At 35.3% G+C, this 19,187-nt stretch overlaps 2 protein-coding genes across 12 annotated transcripts; one reads left to right on the top strand and one right to left on the bottom strand.

Moving 5' to 3' along the window:
• The first annotated feature begins 342 nt into the window (after positions 1–342).
• On the top strand, positions 343–12,491 carry cic (Putative transcription factor capicua). 11 transcript variants are annotated; one of them, XM_069061202.1, is made up of 15 exons: positions 1,321–1,816; positions 2,071–2,525; positions 4,285–5,041; positions 5,093–5,197; positions 5,263–5,461; positions 5,696–5,871; positions 5,923–6,026; positions 6,078–6,339; positions 6,392–6,879; positions 6,931–7,151; positions 7,429–8,528; positions 8,808–8,990; positions 9,034–9,202; positions 9,257–9,516; positions 9,816–12,491. In XM_069061202.1, the coding sequence occupies exons 2-15, from the start codon at positions 2,250–2,252 to the stop codon at positions 10,142–10,144; spliced, it is 4,629 nt and encodes a 1,542-aa protein (XP_068917303.1). In that variant the 5' UTR covers positions 1,321–1,816; positions 2,071–2,249; the 3' UTR covers positions 10,145–12,491. The 11 variants fall into 11 exon arrangements, with proteins under 11 accessions (XP_068917297.1, XP_068917298.1, XP_068917301.1 ...); XM_069061203.1 differs by having other exon boundaries at positions 1,323–1,816; positions 4,285–5,197; positions 7,429–8,084; positions 8,295–8,528; XM_069061196.1 differs by lacking the exon at positions 1,321–1,816 and adding an exon at positions 343–502 and having other exon boundaries at positions 4,285–5,197.
• Positions 12,492–12,714: 223 nt separating this feature from the next.
• Positions 12,715–18,887, bottom strand: LOC138140280 (protein phosphatase 1 regulatory subunit 37). Its single transcript, XM_069061205.1, has 9 exons — positions 18,069–18,887; positions 17,834–18,007; positions 17,468–17,782; positions 17,242–17,339; positions 16,782–17,193; positions 16,459–16,733; positions 16,212–16,400; positions 15,446–15,565; positions 12,715–15,033 (listed from the first exon to the last, which is right to left on the bottom strand). The coding sequence occupies exons 2-9, from the start codon at positions 17,976–17,978 to the stop codon at positions 14,626–14,628; spliced, it is 1,962 nt and encodes a 653-aa protein (XP_068917306.1). The 5' UTR covers positions 17,979–18,007; positions 18,069–18,887; the 3' UTR covers positions 12,715–14,625.
• Positions 18,888–19,187: the final 300 nt, after the last annotated feature.

Below are 19,187 nucleotides of genomic sequence, written 5' to 3'. Positions count from 1 at the left end.
ATAATCCGAGATTTTAAAAAATGTGTTTATTTTACATTTTTTCTTATTCTGTTATTTGTTTTATCTACAATATTACATCGTGCTATATCCTATTTAGGGTCGCAAGCATATAATTATACGTTCTAATTGTAAACTACCAGTCAATAATTCGCCGCTCAATAATTGATTCGGTCACATTTTAATTTATACATTTCCCAGCAAATTTTCCATTAAAAAAATTAATAAAACAACCAAGTTCGAATTACATAAACTTATGAAATCTGAATTCTATTACTCAGCCACCAATGTTGATCATAGTTGCTTTATTTTGTTCAGTTCAGTGTCAGTATAAGTGTAACCGTCAACAAACGATTTCCTTGTTTAGTTTGTGTCCTCATCGCACGATATTCAATTCTCTGATCCTAATCCATCAAGTGATATTAAAATTAAATTAGCGCCTCTCTCGAGTGACAACATCTGAAAACATCGTGCCTGTGAACACGATCAACGGCAGCCTTGTTTTGTAAGAATTTTTGATTGTGCGGATACAAGCAGCCCGTGTTTTATACGTTTCGTACGTCTGCGCGTTATCTGTATCTCTCAGGAATGAGACGGAACAATCAACAAAAGGTTGAGGAGTTGATAATTTTTTCACGATAAACCCAACAGATGCGAGTAGAGTCGATCGTGTATGACGTAAATATTATGATCGTAAAAATTCAATAGTCAAAATTTGATCTGAAAATTGATCGATTAAAGTAATTTCATTTAGGTATGTAAATTTTGCCCGCCGACAGAAATACATGTCAATGTACAATACGTACGTTCGTACGTATAAATGTTAATGGCTTAGAAAGATTATCTTGTTTAGGCAATAGAGTCGACACATTTTTGATTGTTCGCACAATGCACCGTCTACTACGAGGTGTAACGTGTGATAATGTAAAATGTAGTTTCGTCGAGACAAGTGTAAATGAAAATCGAAATTTTATTAAAATTTTGTTAAACGAAAACGAATTGAGTTGCAATTCTGCCAATCTGTGCTGTCCATAGAATTCGCCCGTGTTAAGTTGTCACCACTGTGTACATTTCTAATAAATTAAAATAAATCAAGTCAGCCGGTATGTCTTATTTGTTGTTGTAATTGTTATAATTAGGGTCAGCGTTCGTGCGGTTTTAAAGTAAATCGCGATTTAAGTAGACGGCAAGCGACACGACTAGAGAAAAACTGAATAGACTTGTCGATACGATAGCATCATTAGCATCGGTCATTAAGAGATTTGGACTAGGTAATTGGGATTACAAAGTTTGTAAATATTGCAGGAAAAGGAGAGCGTTCGTTTTATTAACGCGACCAACTCGTTTGTTCCCGCGGAACACGCATCAAGTAAATCTAGCGCTTCCGTTTCATCTGTTGTGTTGTGATTATAGTGGCATTGAACAAACTGTAGTTTGTAAGGTGCATGATAGTGAGTGGCAGATGATTGGTGGTGGTGGTGCAGGATGCTCATGTTGTCAAAATACAGGGCGATTTGTATTTGAGTTTTTTGTTTAGTGATCTATGGTTAAGGTTATGGAGTCTCGGTGGGTTTTGTAACAGCAGAGTACGTGCAGAACAGAGACGAAGAAGTCTTTAACGATCTTAGTAGGGGGAAAAATTTACCACGTGTAATTTGATATTGTTTCGTGAAAATGAAGCCGTGTAGTATCTCCTTGGCTAGCGTTTGATACGCATGAACCTGATCGGAGAGCGGGGTAAGGGGGGAGTGTTCTGTTTCTGTGTCTGCGTTTTGTGGGTGTCGCGAAAAGCTGTGATCCTATGAAATAAAAAAGTTAGGTAATAGCAAGAGACAAACAGTGAATATATTCTAATAATAGACCAATCTATGTAGTATTTTGATAGGATTTAGCGAAATATGCACGTGTTTATACAGTATCGGCCACACGACGGCTAAATATTTATTTACTATTGCAGTAGTATAATATCGTCCATTCATAAAACAGTAGGTGTTTATTATTGTTATTGGTGTACGGCCGACGTGTGTAACAGGAAGATGAGTCGACTAACAGGACCTTTTCCCCGATTTACAGGTTGTTGTCGCGGTTGGCCCCTCCAAAATTAGCCAATGACAAAAGTTGACGTCTTTATAAATGATACCCACAGGAGTAATGTTGACAAATAGGAGATACAACGACAATGCCTCGAGGAAACCGTTCAGAACCTACTCATAACGAATTGCGATCATAAACAAAAATTGAGACATTTCAACATGGCAAACATGGATGTGGGTGTCCGGAAGCTGCCTAAAAAACGAAAATTCGATCCTTCTGAGTTGGAGGAGAACAACACAACTGCTTCGTACATTCCTGTTTCTGTTGTGCAGAGTGTCATGTCTGCACCACCACAAGCCACAGCAGTAGATTACTCGTGTCCAACTAACAAACAAAACAGCGTTGATCTCAGTGAGTGGTGTAACCATAGAGTTCTTGCCAAACGAGGAGATTGGTATTATCCTGGAGTCATCCGTGAAGCTAGTGGCAGTAATGTAAGTACACATTCGATCATGTTACACTCAGTCCTTGCCGAATTTACAATTGGCCACATATCTTCTTCTTCACATTCGCAAACAGGGTTTTATTATTTTCAACCTAATTAATGATGGTGCATTATGCTAATCACTACTGTTACGTAACCACTGTAGTTATCATTAGAAAAATAAACTTTATACAGACGGTTGTAGTTACAAAGCACTTTTATCTGTAGAATGATATATTTTTTTTTCATCATGTGTCAGAATTCTTTACCGTATCGTTTTGTTTTTGTTGATATTGACTTTTTTAAACGAGTCTAAGATAAACATGTTGCAACTATGGTGTTTAGTTACTATATCTTTTTTTTTAATTTAATTTATTTAATTTTTGCCATCTGTCACATTGTAGGCAACCACAAGAACTGAAAATAATAATTTCAATTATATCTCAAATTATCTAAGAAATTGAGGACACTTCCAATTTCTTGACACATTCCTAAAATTGGAGTAAATTCTTTTATGACAACCACCTTTTCAAAGTTAAAGCTCTTGTAATTGGCAACCATTAAACAATTTTCTAAGAAAACAACAACATTGTTATTTGACATTCATTTTTTTTATCCTTCACAACTCTGATCACTAAACTGACAGTTTAGTTAGAGCCATCCTAAATAATTTCAAAATAAAACTGCTACAGCTTGTCAAAAATCATCTAATGATCTTTATCGGTAACACGTTTTATCAATATTAAGCCTGGAATGTACACTACTTATTGTTGGAATTTTTAAATATGAAATTGGAGCAATCCGAGCGTACCGAGAAAATTGCAAGGAACATCTTTCAACACAACGGAGACAGATGATTCATGGCGTACACCAGTAACTAAAAAATTACGTCATTGTTTGATTGAAATCTCTACCGGAGAGTATTCGTTACTATGCTTTTAGAGTAATTGAGTTTAAATGTTTTGAATTTCTTAACCCGGTTAGTTGATTGTGCTTTGGAGGAAATCTTTTGTCTGGCCCTTAATTAACCAAGCTTTCAACTAACATAGTTTTGCTAACTTAATAAGAGGAGTTTGCAAAATAGTTAAATTGACGCTACGGACAACAGCAATTACTCCGACGTTTTTAAAGAAACTGTTGTAATTAATTAAAACTTGATGAAAAACTGTATTAAATTGGAAAAAAACACGTAATATTCCTGTTATGGACAAGATTTTAGTGTTCTGTTTGATACACACTTTTGGTCATAACGCATATAAATCAATCAAGTGCAAACGTACACTATTGGAGACCAAAATTACAAACAAAACATTTTGTGGAATAAATATTTAAGTGTTTCGGTGGGTTGTAAGGATTGAAGATGCGTAAAAAACCATCGTATTTTTGTATACCCAGAAATTTTTCATTATGTTTTTTTGGATATTCACTAAGTATTAAATTTTTATTTGGGATTAGCAAAATTGGCATTTTTCGACAGAATAAAATTTGCCAAGACTATGATTCTGCTGACAAAATTGTGTACTGTATTTTCTTATAATGCATAATAGTAATAACTAAATGAAATATGAGTATCAAAACAGTGACGATTCTAGAACGTGGAATGTGGAAATTCTCATTCATTCATCAGCGTTTACCAAGCTGAAAGCAGATGATTTTTTAAAAATAGCAGGGGTTATTATTGTGTTGTGTTCGGGTGTTATTTTTGTGATCGTTTTAGTTGTTTACTTTTAGCGTGTGCCATTATCGTAAGTCGTGTGGTGTAATTGCAGATCACTGTAGAACTGGACGGTAAAGAAGAGAAACTGGTCCATTTTACCAACGTATTCGATAACGAGTGTTATAATGTAATAGGAGATGCCAGTCCATCTAACAATGAAGTAACTTTAGGAGCTCGCGTTTGTGTTCGTCACAACCAGCAACACATGTTCGTGGAGGGTGTCGTTTTTAATATTTGCAATGAAGGACAAGTTGTACGGTTTGTAGTCGCCGTAATAGGTGAAAAACAAGTAAAAATAACCGTAAAACGATCCGAATTACGTTTGTTACGTCCACCGTGGTACGACGAGTTGGTCGAACCCCAAGTCCACGAATCAATGACGGCCAAATTGGAATACTTTACGAATACGACGGTGTCCCCGCAACTGCACACGCCAGTGTCGGTTTGTACACCGCAATCGAACGGAAGAATTTACGACGATTATTGCGAAAGCGAAGAAGACGAATTGAGAAGAGGTGATATTACTTTTAATTCGGAAGTAGATGCTAAACTTTCAGGAAGTTCCAAACGGAGTAGTATGCACAGTAGAGGGAGTTCGTCTAGTAGTATAACTCCGAGGTCGCAGCCTACCACGCCGCGAAGTCAGGCCGCGACTCCTCACAAGTACAAGAAAGGAGACGTCGTGTCTAATCCAAACGGGATCAGAAAGAAGTTTAACGGAAAACAGTGGAGGCGATTGTGTTCTAAAGACGGTTGCACGAAAGAATCTCAAAGGAGAGGATATTGTTCGAGGCATCTTAGCCTTAAAGGTAATAGCCTTCGAAGTGGTCCTACATTTCCACGTTCTAATAGCAAAGCAGATGGTGAGGATACTTCCAGAGATTCGGAAACTTCTCCGAATTGCAACGATAGACGAATCACTGGACGTTTCGACCAAGACGAAACCGAAGCGGCGAATATGTTGGGTAAACAGTTAACACTTGCAATCTAAACCAGTAAAACTGATCAAAATCGGTCTGTCCAATTGTAGTATCGTTAGGCAGTTCGCGTTCAGCCACACCAGCATATTCCCCAAACCATCAAGGTTCGTCGCCTCACACTATGCAGTCTCCTATAACGGTAGGATCCAGACAGAATGTTTTTATGCCGATCATCAGTCCAGGATTGCAGAAAATCAATTCACCTGGACCCCAGGGTTACAACCCACCCTACCATCAACCACTGATAAGGTGAGTATGATTTGCAACTGTCGGCTCCTAGTCAGTTTTATTCTCACGCCCGCGACTACAGTTTTCGATAAAATGGAAATTTCACTTGCCGTTGTAATAATTTTGCACATTCATTTTTGATAATGTGTAGAATGTTTGGTTTTGAGGTTAGAGAGAACGGACCAGGATGAATATTTACGTCGAGCATTGTTTGTATCATTTAATTAATTACGCATTTCGTTTTGCTTTCGACAGACCAGAATCCGTTAGGCCCATACAAGGTGTTCCGAGTGTCATAAGATTATCACCGAGTCCCAGACAATGGGGCGGATCTAATCCAACAGAACAACCTAGTGTGATATTACAACATGCACTTACCAGTTCGACTAATCAGTCGGTGGTGGACGGCGAAAACACCCAAATTCAATCAGGTAAAACTTCGACAAACATTTTTCGAATTGTTGTTAGTGATGTTGCTTCAGGAACTGTATATTGTGTTATGCCACAACCACACGAGAAAAGCGTGATGGTGATAAAGAATGAAATGGACAACGAAGCGAAAGAAAATAAATCTTTTCAGAGACAGGTCAGTGGAGATTTGTTAGGTTTGTAACGTGACCGACTAGATTTCTTTCAGGTTATTCAAAGTGACCATTTAATTCAGACCCAAACCATACACGTTGCACCAAACAATGTTAGTAATTTGAATAATACACATTCCGCAGAAGTTGGTATAGTACAAACTAATTCCACTAATGCCAGTCTACTACCAGTTATAGTCAATCCAACTCAACTGTTACCTGTTTTACCATCTGCCTCACAGTCAGTGGTGAAAAAAGTTATTCCTACCGGTACCGTACAACAGCCCACGCCTCCTGTCATCGTCAAAACCGAACAAGGTGAGTAGCGCCACCACCAAATCGACATTTGTGTTACACGAACCCGTTTCAGTCACTTCGAATATACAAAATCATAAAGATCACGTGATTCAGCATAGCGCCCTTCATACACAGTCGCACCCACGAATATCAGTACAATCTCACAATGCCACGTCGCCGCAGTTCGCTCAGAGCCCAGCCAGACCGATAGTACCTCAACCGAAGATATCTACAAATTCTCAATCGGCTTTTGTGATCCCGTGGCATTCGATAGTGCCTATTCTGACGGCGTGTCCAGATCCGAATTCACCGCCCCTGTCAGAACTGTCACCTCCGCTTTCAGCACCTCCGGTCCCGACGACTTCTTCGGTTTCCAAAATGGACCCCCCGGACGACGACGGTGACGTAGAATTGATGCCAATACCGGCCGAGGAAGACGACGACGTTTTCGAAAATGAATCGGCCGATACGAACAACCTGAACGAGAACACGACGAACAAACGCAGGACCCAGTCGTTGGGTTCTTTGCAGAGCAACACGAAAGACAACAGTTTGGTCAAGGTTGTTTGAAGATTTGCGTTTTCGCCGCCCTTACTAAATTCACGTTTTCAGAACAAGGATCGCATCAGGAGACCGATGAATGCATTCATGATATTCTCGAAGAGGCACAGAGCTTTGGTGCATCAGCGCCATCCCAATCAAGATAACAGAACCGTGTCGAAGATTTTGGGTGAATGGTGGTACGCTTTGGGTCCAGAACAGAAGAAAGAGTACCATCAGTTGGCGTCGGAAGTCAAGGAGGCCCATTTCAAAGCGCATCCTGAGTGGAAGTGGTAAGTGGGATAGGGAAACATACGCAGTGCTTTCCAAAAGAAGTTTTGCGTTAAATATTGAAACCTTCAACTGTTCAAAATTTATTTTTGGAACTCGCTTTACGGAGGTTGCGTTCAGCGTTGGGAGTTAGGGTGTTAAAAAATGATTTTTTTTTAAATTGCTTGTTTTGATATATCACTTTAGTTTGCCCAACGCTGGATAGATAGAACGCTGTTGTCGTTTGTTGTTGTGTAATTTTCGAATGAAGATCACTTGAGGTTTCATGATAAATTTTAGGTGCAACAAAGACAGACGAAAATCTTCGACCGGTTCGACACGAAGCAAGTTGAGTTCGACTGGTGACAGTGCGGAGATCGGAGAACTTCCAGTCAGTCCGCAAGCTTTAAATTCTCCGGCTCCGTTGTCCGAACCATCACGTCAGATTCTTCAAGATAACCAAGGTGACGTTTCGGACGACGATCAAATGGTGATCTGTGAAGAAACCGGTGGTGTGGAAATCGACCTAAAATGCAAAGAAAAAGTAACCGATTCAGATTCAGAATCGCAGAGCGACCTGGAAGCATCGGTGGAGAATCGAAGTTTTCCCCAGACGCGTTTTAGTCCAGTATCAAATAAGAGTACCGATGTGACTTATAGACCTAAGCCAATCAAAGCAATAATGCCTACATCCGATAACACTACCAAATACAGTTCAACGGCTAGTTCGAGCACTCTGAGCTTTCACTATTCGCCTGTCAACCCTTCGGGGATTACCGGATTTCAACCGACGGGAGGGGCTTTTAAAACGATGCCTGTCTCGCCGAAAGTGGGAAAGAACGAGATCAAAAACGACCAGAATGAAGTCGGAGAATCTTGGAGTAACTTCAATGAGAGTTCTAATAATGTTACTGTTAAAAATAACGATGCTGTTTCACAATGGGTTTCATCATCAGGTATACAAACTAGCACTATTTCAAGTAAATCAAATCATACTTTAACAATGTTAAAACCTCAAGCGAAACAATCTTCAATTATTCAAATGGGCGACAATCACAATCAGAATAATCAGTTCCCAAATCAGCCTGTGACAGTTGCTATTTTTACCGGACAACCCGCACTATGTTTATCTAACGATACTGAAAGATCTCAACCTGTTGTTGTAGTTGCATCAACACCGTCAGAACATCCTGTACAATATGTTTATATGCCACCACCTTTCACAGCCTCAGATTCAAGTGGTCGAAATTTGTCATTGCCGGTGCAGTTGGTACCAAAAACTGCTGTACAATCAGTCATTGTTAGTCAACCGTTAAATAAATCGATCAACCAAGGAATATCGTCACAGTCTGATGTTCAGTCGTCTCAGAATCAGATTACTACAACGTCATCTAATTCAGGTAGATATACAGGCACATTAGATGAAAACTGCACGGTGGTTAGAATAATAAAATTCAATTGGAGCACGAATTCACTTCATTTTGTATTTTTTTTTTTTCTTTTATATGTGTATATTCGATTAGCTGAAACCCCCAAAAAACTTTCTATATGACCTGATAAAATGCAAAAGATTCGCATGTAAAGATTGTTTTTTTTTTTGCCCTGTATATGTTGAAAGTAGTGTACATAGAGAATTGTAAAAGTGGACAGTTTTATGAGGGTTTTTTTTTTCTCTTTAGGTGTATTCATAAAGCTTGAGAACAAAGATGGCAAGTGCACGGACAAGGATTTGAAAACTTCCATTGCAGATACTCACAATAATAATTCCGATTTGCTCCCCGATGGCATCAAGAAAGAGTTCAAGTTAGCACCGACGCCAGCTCAGCTCGGAAAAGCGCCTTTACAAAGACGCCAGTCTATGGGTAGGTCGCTTAAGTTGTTTAAAAAAAAATATATGTCAATTAGCTTCATTGTTTTTAGCGTTGTTTCCGTCGAATAATCAAAACTTGACCGAAAACTCTTCTGTTCCATTACGGCCTCCCAGCAATGACAATTCGTCGTCAGATTGTCCTCTCGTATCGCCGGTTACTAAAAAAAGTCTTTTCAAACGAAACAAGGAGGATGGAATGGACAGGTGGAAATTCCCCAAAAAAAAATCGAACTCGCGTCAGGGTGTGTTTTGTTGCAGAGTTTTGGAACAGGTTAATTTCGAAAAGAAATTTTGTTCTTTACCTCAATTCAAACCTGAAGAATGTCAATCACCAAGTGCTATCTCGTCTAGTCCTGGTCTTTTTCCCTACAATAAGAAGCGGAATCTCAGTGCAAGTCACAGATCGTCAGTTGAAGAGGAATCTGAAGGAGAAATTCCTCAGAGCGTACCTAAATCTGCTTCTTCAATTAAACCTGCTGTCTTTTTTGGACCTGATTTTAACATGGACAGCGTTCGCGGTAAGTAGTGTTCTGCCGATTCGTTCATTTTAGAAAACCATAGCGCATGCGTAAAGCTGTGGTTAATTTTACGACCTAGTTCGCCAAAGTTCAGTAGAAAAGATATGAGGGTGACTGGAAAACAAAATTTCTGAAAACGTGTCGCTTGTCATTTTTGGCATTAGGTGAATTTTGTTAAAAAAAATTACGGTTTTTTTTTGCATAATTTTGAAGCGTGAAAGATCTAAGAGAAAAACGAAATGCATGAGTTAATTTTGTTGTCGTTGGAGGTAATACATTTGTTTGAAAATTATGTTTAGAAATGAATGAGATGGGAGAAGCTAATTCCCCGCGAACTCCTCGAACGCCGGGAACCTCGAAGGATCCGGAAAAGGGCCACCGGAAAATTTTGGAGCAGAGAAGACAGTTAGTGATGCAGTTATTTCAAGAGCATACATATTTTCCTTCAGCTCAAGCGACCTCGAACTTTCAATCCCAACATTCAGACATCTTTCCCAACAAAGCTAGTTTGCAATTGAAGATCCGCGAAGTAAGACAGAAGGTGATGGCCAGAAATAATCTAACACCGCACAGTGCGAACAGCCAGAGCAGTCCCGTCACACCAGCAGAGCCCTTAAATAGTAGTTAGCTAATAATAATAACGTGTTGTCTTCCTTCTAATACATTAGCGTCAAATTAACTGAGGAGAACGGTTAGTGAAAGAAACCTTTCGTGTTAACGTTCTTATTCGTGATCAAAGAATGTGGTGTAGTTATAGGAGACGTTGATTAAACAATTGGACTTTAAATCGGAGTCAATTGTTGAAGTAGTGCAATTACTGTGAATCCGTGTGCATCTGTCAGTTGTATTATTTGTATTAATTTTATATATAATTTATTGTATTGAAATTTTATTTACATTTATTTACACCTGTATAGAAATTTGTAAAGATTTCAATTCCCATATTTTGCCATGTAAATTTGTAAAAAGTAGTATAGGATAATGTTACAGTTATTGATTGAATAACACGTTGAATCGTTATATATTTTTAAGAATAGAAGGATTCAGCTTCCGTTTTATTTGTGCGGTTATTACGCAGCAGTGATGAAAGTCGTAAATTTTTTAGCCAGCAATGACTATCGAGATATTAAAAAAAAAAAAATGCGGCAAAAAGTCTCGTTTATTATTATCTTACTTAAACTGTCGACCGTTTCCAAGAGAAAAGTGCACCTTTAAATGTTATTTTCAATTTGGCTGTCATTTGTATGAAATTTTTTTGTACATTGTGTAAGTATTTAAATGATTGTCAGTAGATTGTAGCAAGATTGTATTTGCAAAAGCGAAAACCACACAATTTTATAAAAGTATAATCTTGCAAAGCATAATAAATGCCAAATGTTGATTAATCATGAACTGCTTATTGAATCCTTATTCCTACTGTGTATAGAACAATGTTTTTGTAATCGATTTTGAATAATCAAGTTGTGTAGCAATTCGATAGTGCAATCAATTGTAGGTCATCCGTTTTAATAAAACTGTAGCTGTTATGTAAGCTGAAGACTAATTAAAATCATATCATAAGATTAGAGAGGTGTGAGCGGCAGTTTTATACAAATGTAATAACGAGATATTTAGCTAATATTTTTCTGAAGTCGTAAATGACAGTATAACAACATTTGATACACTATTGCAATATTTATATTTTTCAATTCAATTATGTTTAGGTTTCGTGCAATTTTACTAAATAAGTACGTTTTAGATTTTGACATTTCTATATATATATTATATATTGTATGAAACATTGTTAATTGTTGTTGACTGAGATGATTGCAAATTTATTTATTAACGAAAAATGTAAGTATGTATGTAATACAAGTAGTGTTCACTATTACACTTAGATTTTACAAAATCTATAAGGCACTATTTTTTCTATTTTAGCAAAGTATCATTTTCAAGTTCATAATTAGTTATTAGGCACATTGTTAATTACCCGAACATCAGATTTGTTGTAGTTCAATTCACAAAATGTTGCCATATGACGATCATTATTTTATCATGAATTGTTGCTGGATGGACGTACTTTTTAGTTGGCAACGTCATCGTAGGTTGTTAATTAAGACGAATGTTATAGTAATTTAGATAATCCGTAAACAATCAGTTTCGATCACGCTTCATGTAAAGTGGCATAATTTGACTGGTGCTCAAACCATACATGCTTTAAATTATGTTATATTCAATGCTTTGTATATTATTAATTTAGTTGCAATTGTTTTGTCATTGTAAAAACTTAATATAGCTTGTATTAAATTTTTGTACTCACTTGAAATATTGGCCTATATTCGCAAACGGAATTGCATCATTATTATTTTTTCACATAAAATAGATATGCTAATATAGGTTAGTCTGTTTTTCCTTTTTTTAAAGTCATAATACACTGCTTTTTAAAATTAATTCGTATTATTTAGTATTGTTATCGTTACGCTATGATATTATTCAATTCACACTTCAGAATACAGTTTTCAGTGAGTATTCATAAATTTAAATTATTAAATATAACGTTTATTCCAATAACTTACGTTGTAGCATTTTGTAACTAATGATCTCTATAGTGAATCTTCTATGTATTCATACTGTAAAAGTATTGTTGTCTACATTTTTGATCACGACATATACAGGTTGTCAATTTTAAATGTGATTCGCAATAGACATATTATCTAAATTAGTGAACAACTGACGAACAAAGTGAAAGTGTAGTCGGTTCACGAATCCGACGACGTGTACAACATACTCATATATTAATGTCAAATACCTAAAAGATTATAAAGTGCCAAGGTATATTGAGTATACTGTACAGGTGTTGCGGTTGGAATTTTACGGAATAAATATGTGACCACCGATAATTAAAATTCGCAACTTGTATAGAAAAGTAATGAAATTAGACACTTTATAAAATAATTAAATAATTTTATTTCCAGATATATTATTTTTAATCGAAATGATCTCAGTTAAATTTTTTGTGAGTAATAATTTCACTTCCTAAGTAGATCTTAGTATATTTGAATTAAAAAAATAATATAGATATATAATTGTGATTTATAACAAAAGAAATGAAATAAACATAAAGGTCTTATAAACAATATAAAAAATTATTTCTTAAATCGTGTTTGTCGGAGCGAGTAGATGACGCCACAGTTTGGTGTTTCAAGTAAAGCTAACACATTCAATAAACGTTCAATTTATTATAAATAATTAATTACAAGTTTTCTCTACAATATTGGTTATTTGTTAAAATACTCTTTAAGATATTTTATTTATCACATGCATTTATCACATACACATAAATATAAACTATAGTAATGAAATGCATAGTGCATGCTTTAAACAACAAAATTTGCTTGAACATGGATCTCTGCAATAAAACTTTTGAGTTTCTATACTTTGTACCAAAATTTGCTATTTAATCTAAATTATCGTATCCCAAGTTATCTAACAACGTTCATATAAAAAATATATTTATTTTACAACTGGTTAAAACACTATTCCCTATTTAAACACTTTTACATGAGCACACAATGAGTACTTCAGAAACAATTTATCTTGAACTATATCGAAAGATAATATCTATAAAAACATTCAATTGTTTAATTTATATGTACATCAGAATTTCGATTGTTTCTGACATTCTCACTTCTCATTTAAAGCCAACTTTTCATAAAAGAATGACCAAAGAAACATGCTGGTCTGGCATGCCCTTAAACGATAATACAATGCAATAAGGAAAAATGAGGTTTGTACGGTTGCTACGACTAATTGATGACATTTTTACGTTAAAATAAATTAAATTGTAGTTTGTACCGCCAACAAAACAAAAAAATCTAAGGAGGTACGCGTTTAAAAAATGCACATTAAAACATTTACAACAATTAAGTCTTCTTCGATTTAATTCTTTATCACTGTAGTAATGGTTTTGAACAGAATAGGGATGTAGACGTTAAGTGGAATACGTGAGCGTACAAAAATTAAGACAATACTTTGAAAAATCAACAGATGGGCTTGTTAACGAATTGAAATGGACTGTTGACTAAAAAGCACTACTTTTACACTACACGACTACAAATTTGATTGCAACAAAAAACGAAAAACTAAGAATACGTACAACGAGAACATATAACAAAACAAAACTTGTAACAAGGATAAGTCAACTGTCCACTGAATAGCTGCGACTTAAGACTATTTCAGGTTTTTTTCTGGGATTGTGTGTAAGTAATTCAGCTTCCAGTCAATAAATAATTACATACGAATGATATGAGCCGTAGAATGTTTCTTTTGAGTTTTCATGAATCACACTATGTACAGTAATACATCGGTTATTCTACAGTTAATTTAAAGACATATACGCCGTCTTTCACAATATTAAGTCCTAAATCCCAGAAAAAACACTCAAATGTAAATTCGAAAAATTTGTCACTATAGGACGATTTCTCTTCTTAATCATATAAAAAATTATGTACTCTTTGTACATCGGAGGGGTACGAAATGTGGACCCTTCCATCAAAAACCCTGCAAAATATATCACGATCTAATAAACTAAAACTAACCCAAAAATTGAACTTTACTCATAGCACTAAAAATAAACGTGATTATTCCGACTGGACTGAAAATTGCATTTATGATTTTTTTCGTAGTAACTGTCAGCAACATACGTAAAGACTTGTAATGTGGTATTTAATGTCAGTTCCAACAACTTAACTCGTTTCAGTAAGATGAATTTTTGATGTAAGAGCTATTTTTTTTAATAAAAAAAAATATTTGGGCAAAGTTCGTGCGGTTTCTATTTTAGAAGTCTTCTAGTCGGCTATAGGTACTGTTTTTTTAAGTCTTTGGAGTATACAGTTTAGAACGAAGAACGCGACTACTTCAAGACTGTACTGATTCCGTTTCTTTTAAAATAAACAAAACCTCACGAACTTGCTTTCAACCCAATAATATTACACTTCAGTTTAAGGCAGTAATTGAAAAACTTGTAACAAACTAAAATAAAATTTGAACAATAATTAACTTAGATATATGTATAAAATTCTTATCACAGAACTAATACAACACAAAAAAAAATCTACTCAAACTAGTCCCTCAATCACTATCCGTGTCAAGTTGAAGAGAGTCGACGCTGTCATTAGAGGAAACACTACTACGCACATTGGCAAATTTGCCTAGCGTCACATCTTCGTCAGGAGAAGGAATTACTCGAGTCACTTTAAATCTAGATATAGGACGCGAATTTGGATCTTGTACTTTTGTTATCTGAAAACGACTCTTTGGAGGTCGTGGAGATGGTATCGGAGAGGTTATTGGAGATTCTATTTGTACCGCGGCAGCTGGCGTGTCTGGTGTTACATATCGTGGTTCACAACTTAACGACACTTTGCGAGATACCATTTGGTTACTCGCAATTTCGTCGTTGCTGGTTTCTTTAAATGTTTTGTTCACTGTACAGATTGCGTTCATTTTTTTCACTAGTTGCACGTACGCTTGTGGATCCTGAAAATGATTGATCATATTTTACGGAAACGCCAAACCATCTGTATTGGGCAAAAATGATCGACTGAAATTAACTTTGACAATAAATGTCAGAAATTCTTCTCTCCCTCTCTCTCTCTTCCCATAATTAATTCTGTCAATAGATTTCTCGTTTCATATCATACTTAACGGCAATAAAAACATGTCTCAGTGAGTTAAAATTACGTAGCATTTTTCAAAAAAAAAAAAAGGATGAAAGAACGAAATTATACATTAAAAACATTTATAATTTATACCGTTATTACTTGCATAATTTGTGTTCACTTACAATCAATGCATATCTGCACTTAACAGAATGCAATCCAATGATAAAATTGTGTTCTTTGAATAATTTTTTATGATTTTTTTTCACATTTTATTGAATTATACTTACATGAGACGAACGATTACTATCATCGATTTCAATTTTGGAAATTTTTGACGATGTCAGCGCTTGACACAATCGTTCCAAACCGGTAACTTGGATGGCCTTATTACCCTTCAGATTAATTTTCTGAAATAACAATAAATGCATTGTTACTTAGATGATATGAAGTTGATTGGTATTCGTGTGCAAAGCTCGGATTATATGCAAACTGCATATTTTAGCTGCTCATTGCAGTTTGCATAATGCAACGCGGTTTTTGTGCTTACTTTTCTAATTTTACGACATATTTCCCCAATTTAATCCTAATCCACCTTAAACTAGCGTTATTCCTAGATTTTATTTATATCACCTGTAATCTCCTGATACCGTAATTACTTGCTGGAGAATCTTCAGACGAGCTAAAAAGTTATTTCCAAATACTGTCACATGTCAAAATATCCCTATATTACATCTGTTTACGTGGGATGTAGTTTTTCTATGTACAAACAGCTACCAAGTGCCAGAAGACGATCACTTAAATTTTATAATTTGGAAAATAATTTAAAGAAATAAATTATTTCAAAAATGTTTTTTCATTTTGAATATTTTACATATAGTTGTGTTGTTTTAAAGTAATTTCAAATGACTAATGCCATAAAAGTGCTGTTGCAAATGCAAAGTGGTTTTTTGCAACTTGCATCAACTTTATATGTGCTGCATATTTTTTTGCATATAAATCCGAGCTTTATTCGTGTGTAATGAAATGGTAAAAAATGCAAAAATCGTGCCTCACCTGCAGTGAATTGTTATTTTCAATGGCTACAGCGAGAGAATCAATTCCTTTGCAGGTCAAGAGAGTACACTGAAGGCCCAAACCTTCCAAAGTGGTTGTTATTTCTAAACTGGGAGCGATATTCGCGACAACTTCATCTGTCAGATTGTTGTAACCAATATTGAGTGTGTGCAAGTTTTTGCATTCGGACTAAAAAGCCAACAAAACATTTTTATACAGCGTACAGAGGGGCGGGTTAAATTCTTACAATAATATTACTGATAATTGGTCCACTCTTTTCGGTAATTTGATTATTAAAAACAACTAAAACGGAAAGACCACAACCCAAGGTAGTTTGTTTGGTCAGACCTTTGGCAAGAACCTCCAAACCTCGATCCCCTATGAAATTATTACTTATATCTAAAACTTTCAATGTGAAGTTTCTTTGCAGGAAACGACCTAAACAATCGGCTTCTTTTGTGTAAAGTCCTGTCGAAGGAAGATACAATTCACAAAGCGTCGTGTTAGTCATGAGACTCTCAACTGGAACGCATCGGTTAGCTACTTAAGGTGTTTAACTGAGTAACTTACCTAAGTAAAATGAAGGTAACTTAATTAACATGCAAGCGTCGAATTTCAGCGTCGTTATTATACTGTTATTTTTAACAGCGTTAAGCAACAATCTCATGTAGTTTTCGTTTATTACCATACCTTTGAAGGATATGGATTCCAGGACCATTATGTTTGTACAAGCGTTACAAAAGCATTTCCAGGTAATTTCGTCAAAATTCATAGCAACTTCTATATCACAAACGGATTCATAATATTCAAGCATGTTCAAAAATTCACTTATCGTTTCTGGTGTAAATTTGCATTCATATAATACTAACGTACGAAAATTCGCCACCTTCAGTAAATCCTCCAAAGTCTCGTTCACCTCGTTGGTAATGTTAATCATAGACAAATTCAATACTGCTGAATGATTTGTGTTATTCTTTATGTCCTACAAGATCCCACATCATAAAACAATCAAATAAAATTATTCTTTTACCATTATCAAATTTTTTATAATATCCAGTTCAATTGTTTTATGCTGTTTGCATGAAGCTTGGTAGATTTGAAGGATTTTTTCTGATGATAAATAAGTATCTACAACAAATATTTTTCTCGTTTGTTTTTTACATTTCGAAGTTAGCCTCTTGCATATTTTTTAAATCGTAATTCACTCATTTCATTTTCACATCTTGCTCTAATCAATAACTGGTGGAAAAACTTACTTATGGTCCAAGGATAATCATATTCTGGTTCTCTGTATGTTGCTAACTCAGTTTCCGCAGTTGGAAAGGAGACTTTTCGAACAATTGTTGAATTGGAAGACTCCCTTCGTAAAATAGAAGGAAGTAAAAGTTCATTGTAATTTGGTTCTCCACTTCCCTCATCTTGTTGACAAGTTGTGGCGACACTACACGGCTTGGTGATTGTGTGCGTGCGAATAGGTTCTAGAGGAACTGCTAAAATGTCTTCATCGACTGACACATCTTTGTCCAAGATGTGCAATTGCACATTACATTTCTGAATGGAGTTTGAAGAATCTAAATAAGTTTTATTATCGACATGGAAGCGTGCTTTCTCATAAATATTACCGATATCGCACACTGTTGAATCTTCAGAATGTTCACTTTCTTCTTCTGCAACAGGGCTTTCAGTAAAACTTTCTGTGCCACTGTCTACAAGGAAAGGCGTGTCAAATTCATTCAAAATTGGAGACAAATCCATTACGTTCAACATTTAGAATGGGCCTTTCTTTTTATTGTGATCTGGAGATGGAAATGAGACATGTAAAATATTCCAAATATATTTGGAAAGGTATACAAATACCTCGTTTGCGAACCATTCTTGAATTGTAAAATCGTCACTTATGTAATATGATTCGACGTGATCCTCGTAATTAAACTTTGGTTTAAGTGCTTTGTTACGAATTCATTTTTAAGATGGTCATACTTGTCACCGCACACGCAAATTCACCATCCGAACGTAAAAATAAGTCAAAAATCAACATGGATGATAGCGTAACCACAGACAAGTTAAAAGTAGACGGCAGAAAACCTAATCGCCACAACAAAAATCTTCCTTCGATACATTTTGTTACAAATCAACGGAGAAAAGGGAAAAATACTTGTTAGAATTACGGTTTAAACCATTTGTTGAAACCACTTCAAATAATGTGAGCCAAATTTAAATATCTCAATAATAAATTCGTCTTAGTGGAAATAAACTCGCATTCAATATGTTTATAATTTACAATTATCGATTTCATCGGCTATCCATTCTGTTACTTTAGTCACCTTTAGTGGATGTCTCTATTTTAATTCACAAATAATCGAAATTATCTCCGTTTGAAAATGAAAATTTGATTTTAAATTACACAACTATCTAAGGCACAATTATATCATCTGGTTCTAAACAAAACAAAACAGATTTTTTTTTTGTATTGAAGCGGTTTTTTGTACAATAGACTATTCTATTCTTACATCGTTTCCAAGACACAGATTCTTAAGTAAACCTTTTTCACGATTTTGTTAGGTATAGTCGAAATTCCGATTGTCTGAATTTATAACAGAAAAATAGATAATTTTAAAATATTTCAATCATCTGCCAGCTGCTATGAGAATAATACTGAGCATAATTATTGTATAATCCCATGAATGTGTAATTACATGAATTAAGTAGAGCCATCTATATTTTGTTAATTCATTAGGTTAGGTGCTCCAAAATAAAAAGACAGGTAGCTTGATTTTGTATGTATCGAAGAGAGAAAGGAAAACACCTGTCGCCATTTAAACACATTACTGGAAAAAAATGTGTTTATGATAAGATTACATCAAACATTTTAAATGTTTGTTTTTTTTTTTTTGTAGAATCTAACCTCAATTTTTAATATGTACATTAGTACATTTCCTATAAACTTTATTGTTTGTTAAATTTCGCCGATAATAA

The sequence above is a fragment of the Tenebrio molitor genome, chromosome X (assembly GCF_963966145.1).
Source record: "Tenebrio molitor chromosome X, icTenMoli1.1, whole genome shotgun sequence".
Classification (NCBI taxonomy): domain Eukaryota; kingdom Metazoa; phylum Arthropoda; class Insecta; order Coleoptera; family Tenebrionidae; genus Tenebrio; species Tenebrio molitor.
This window is presented reverse-complemented; position numbering and strand designations above follow the sequence as displayed.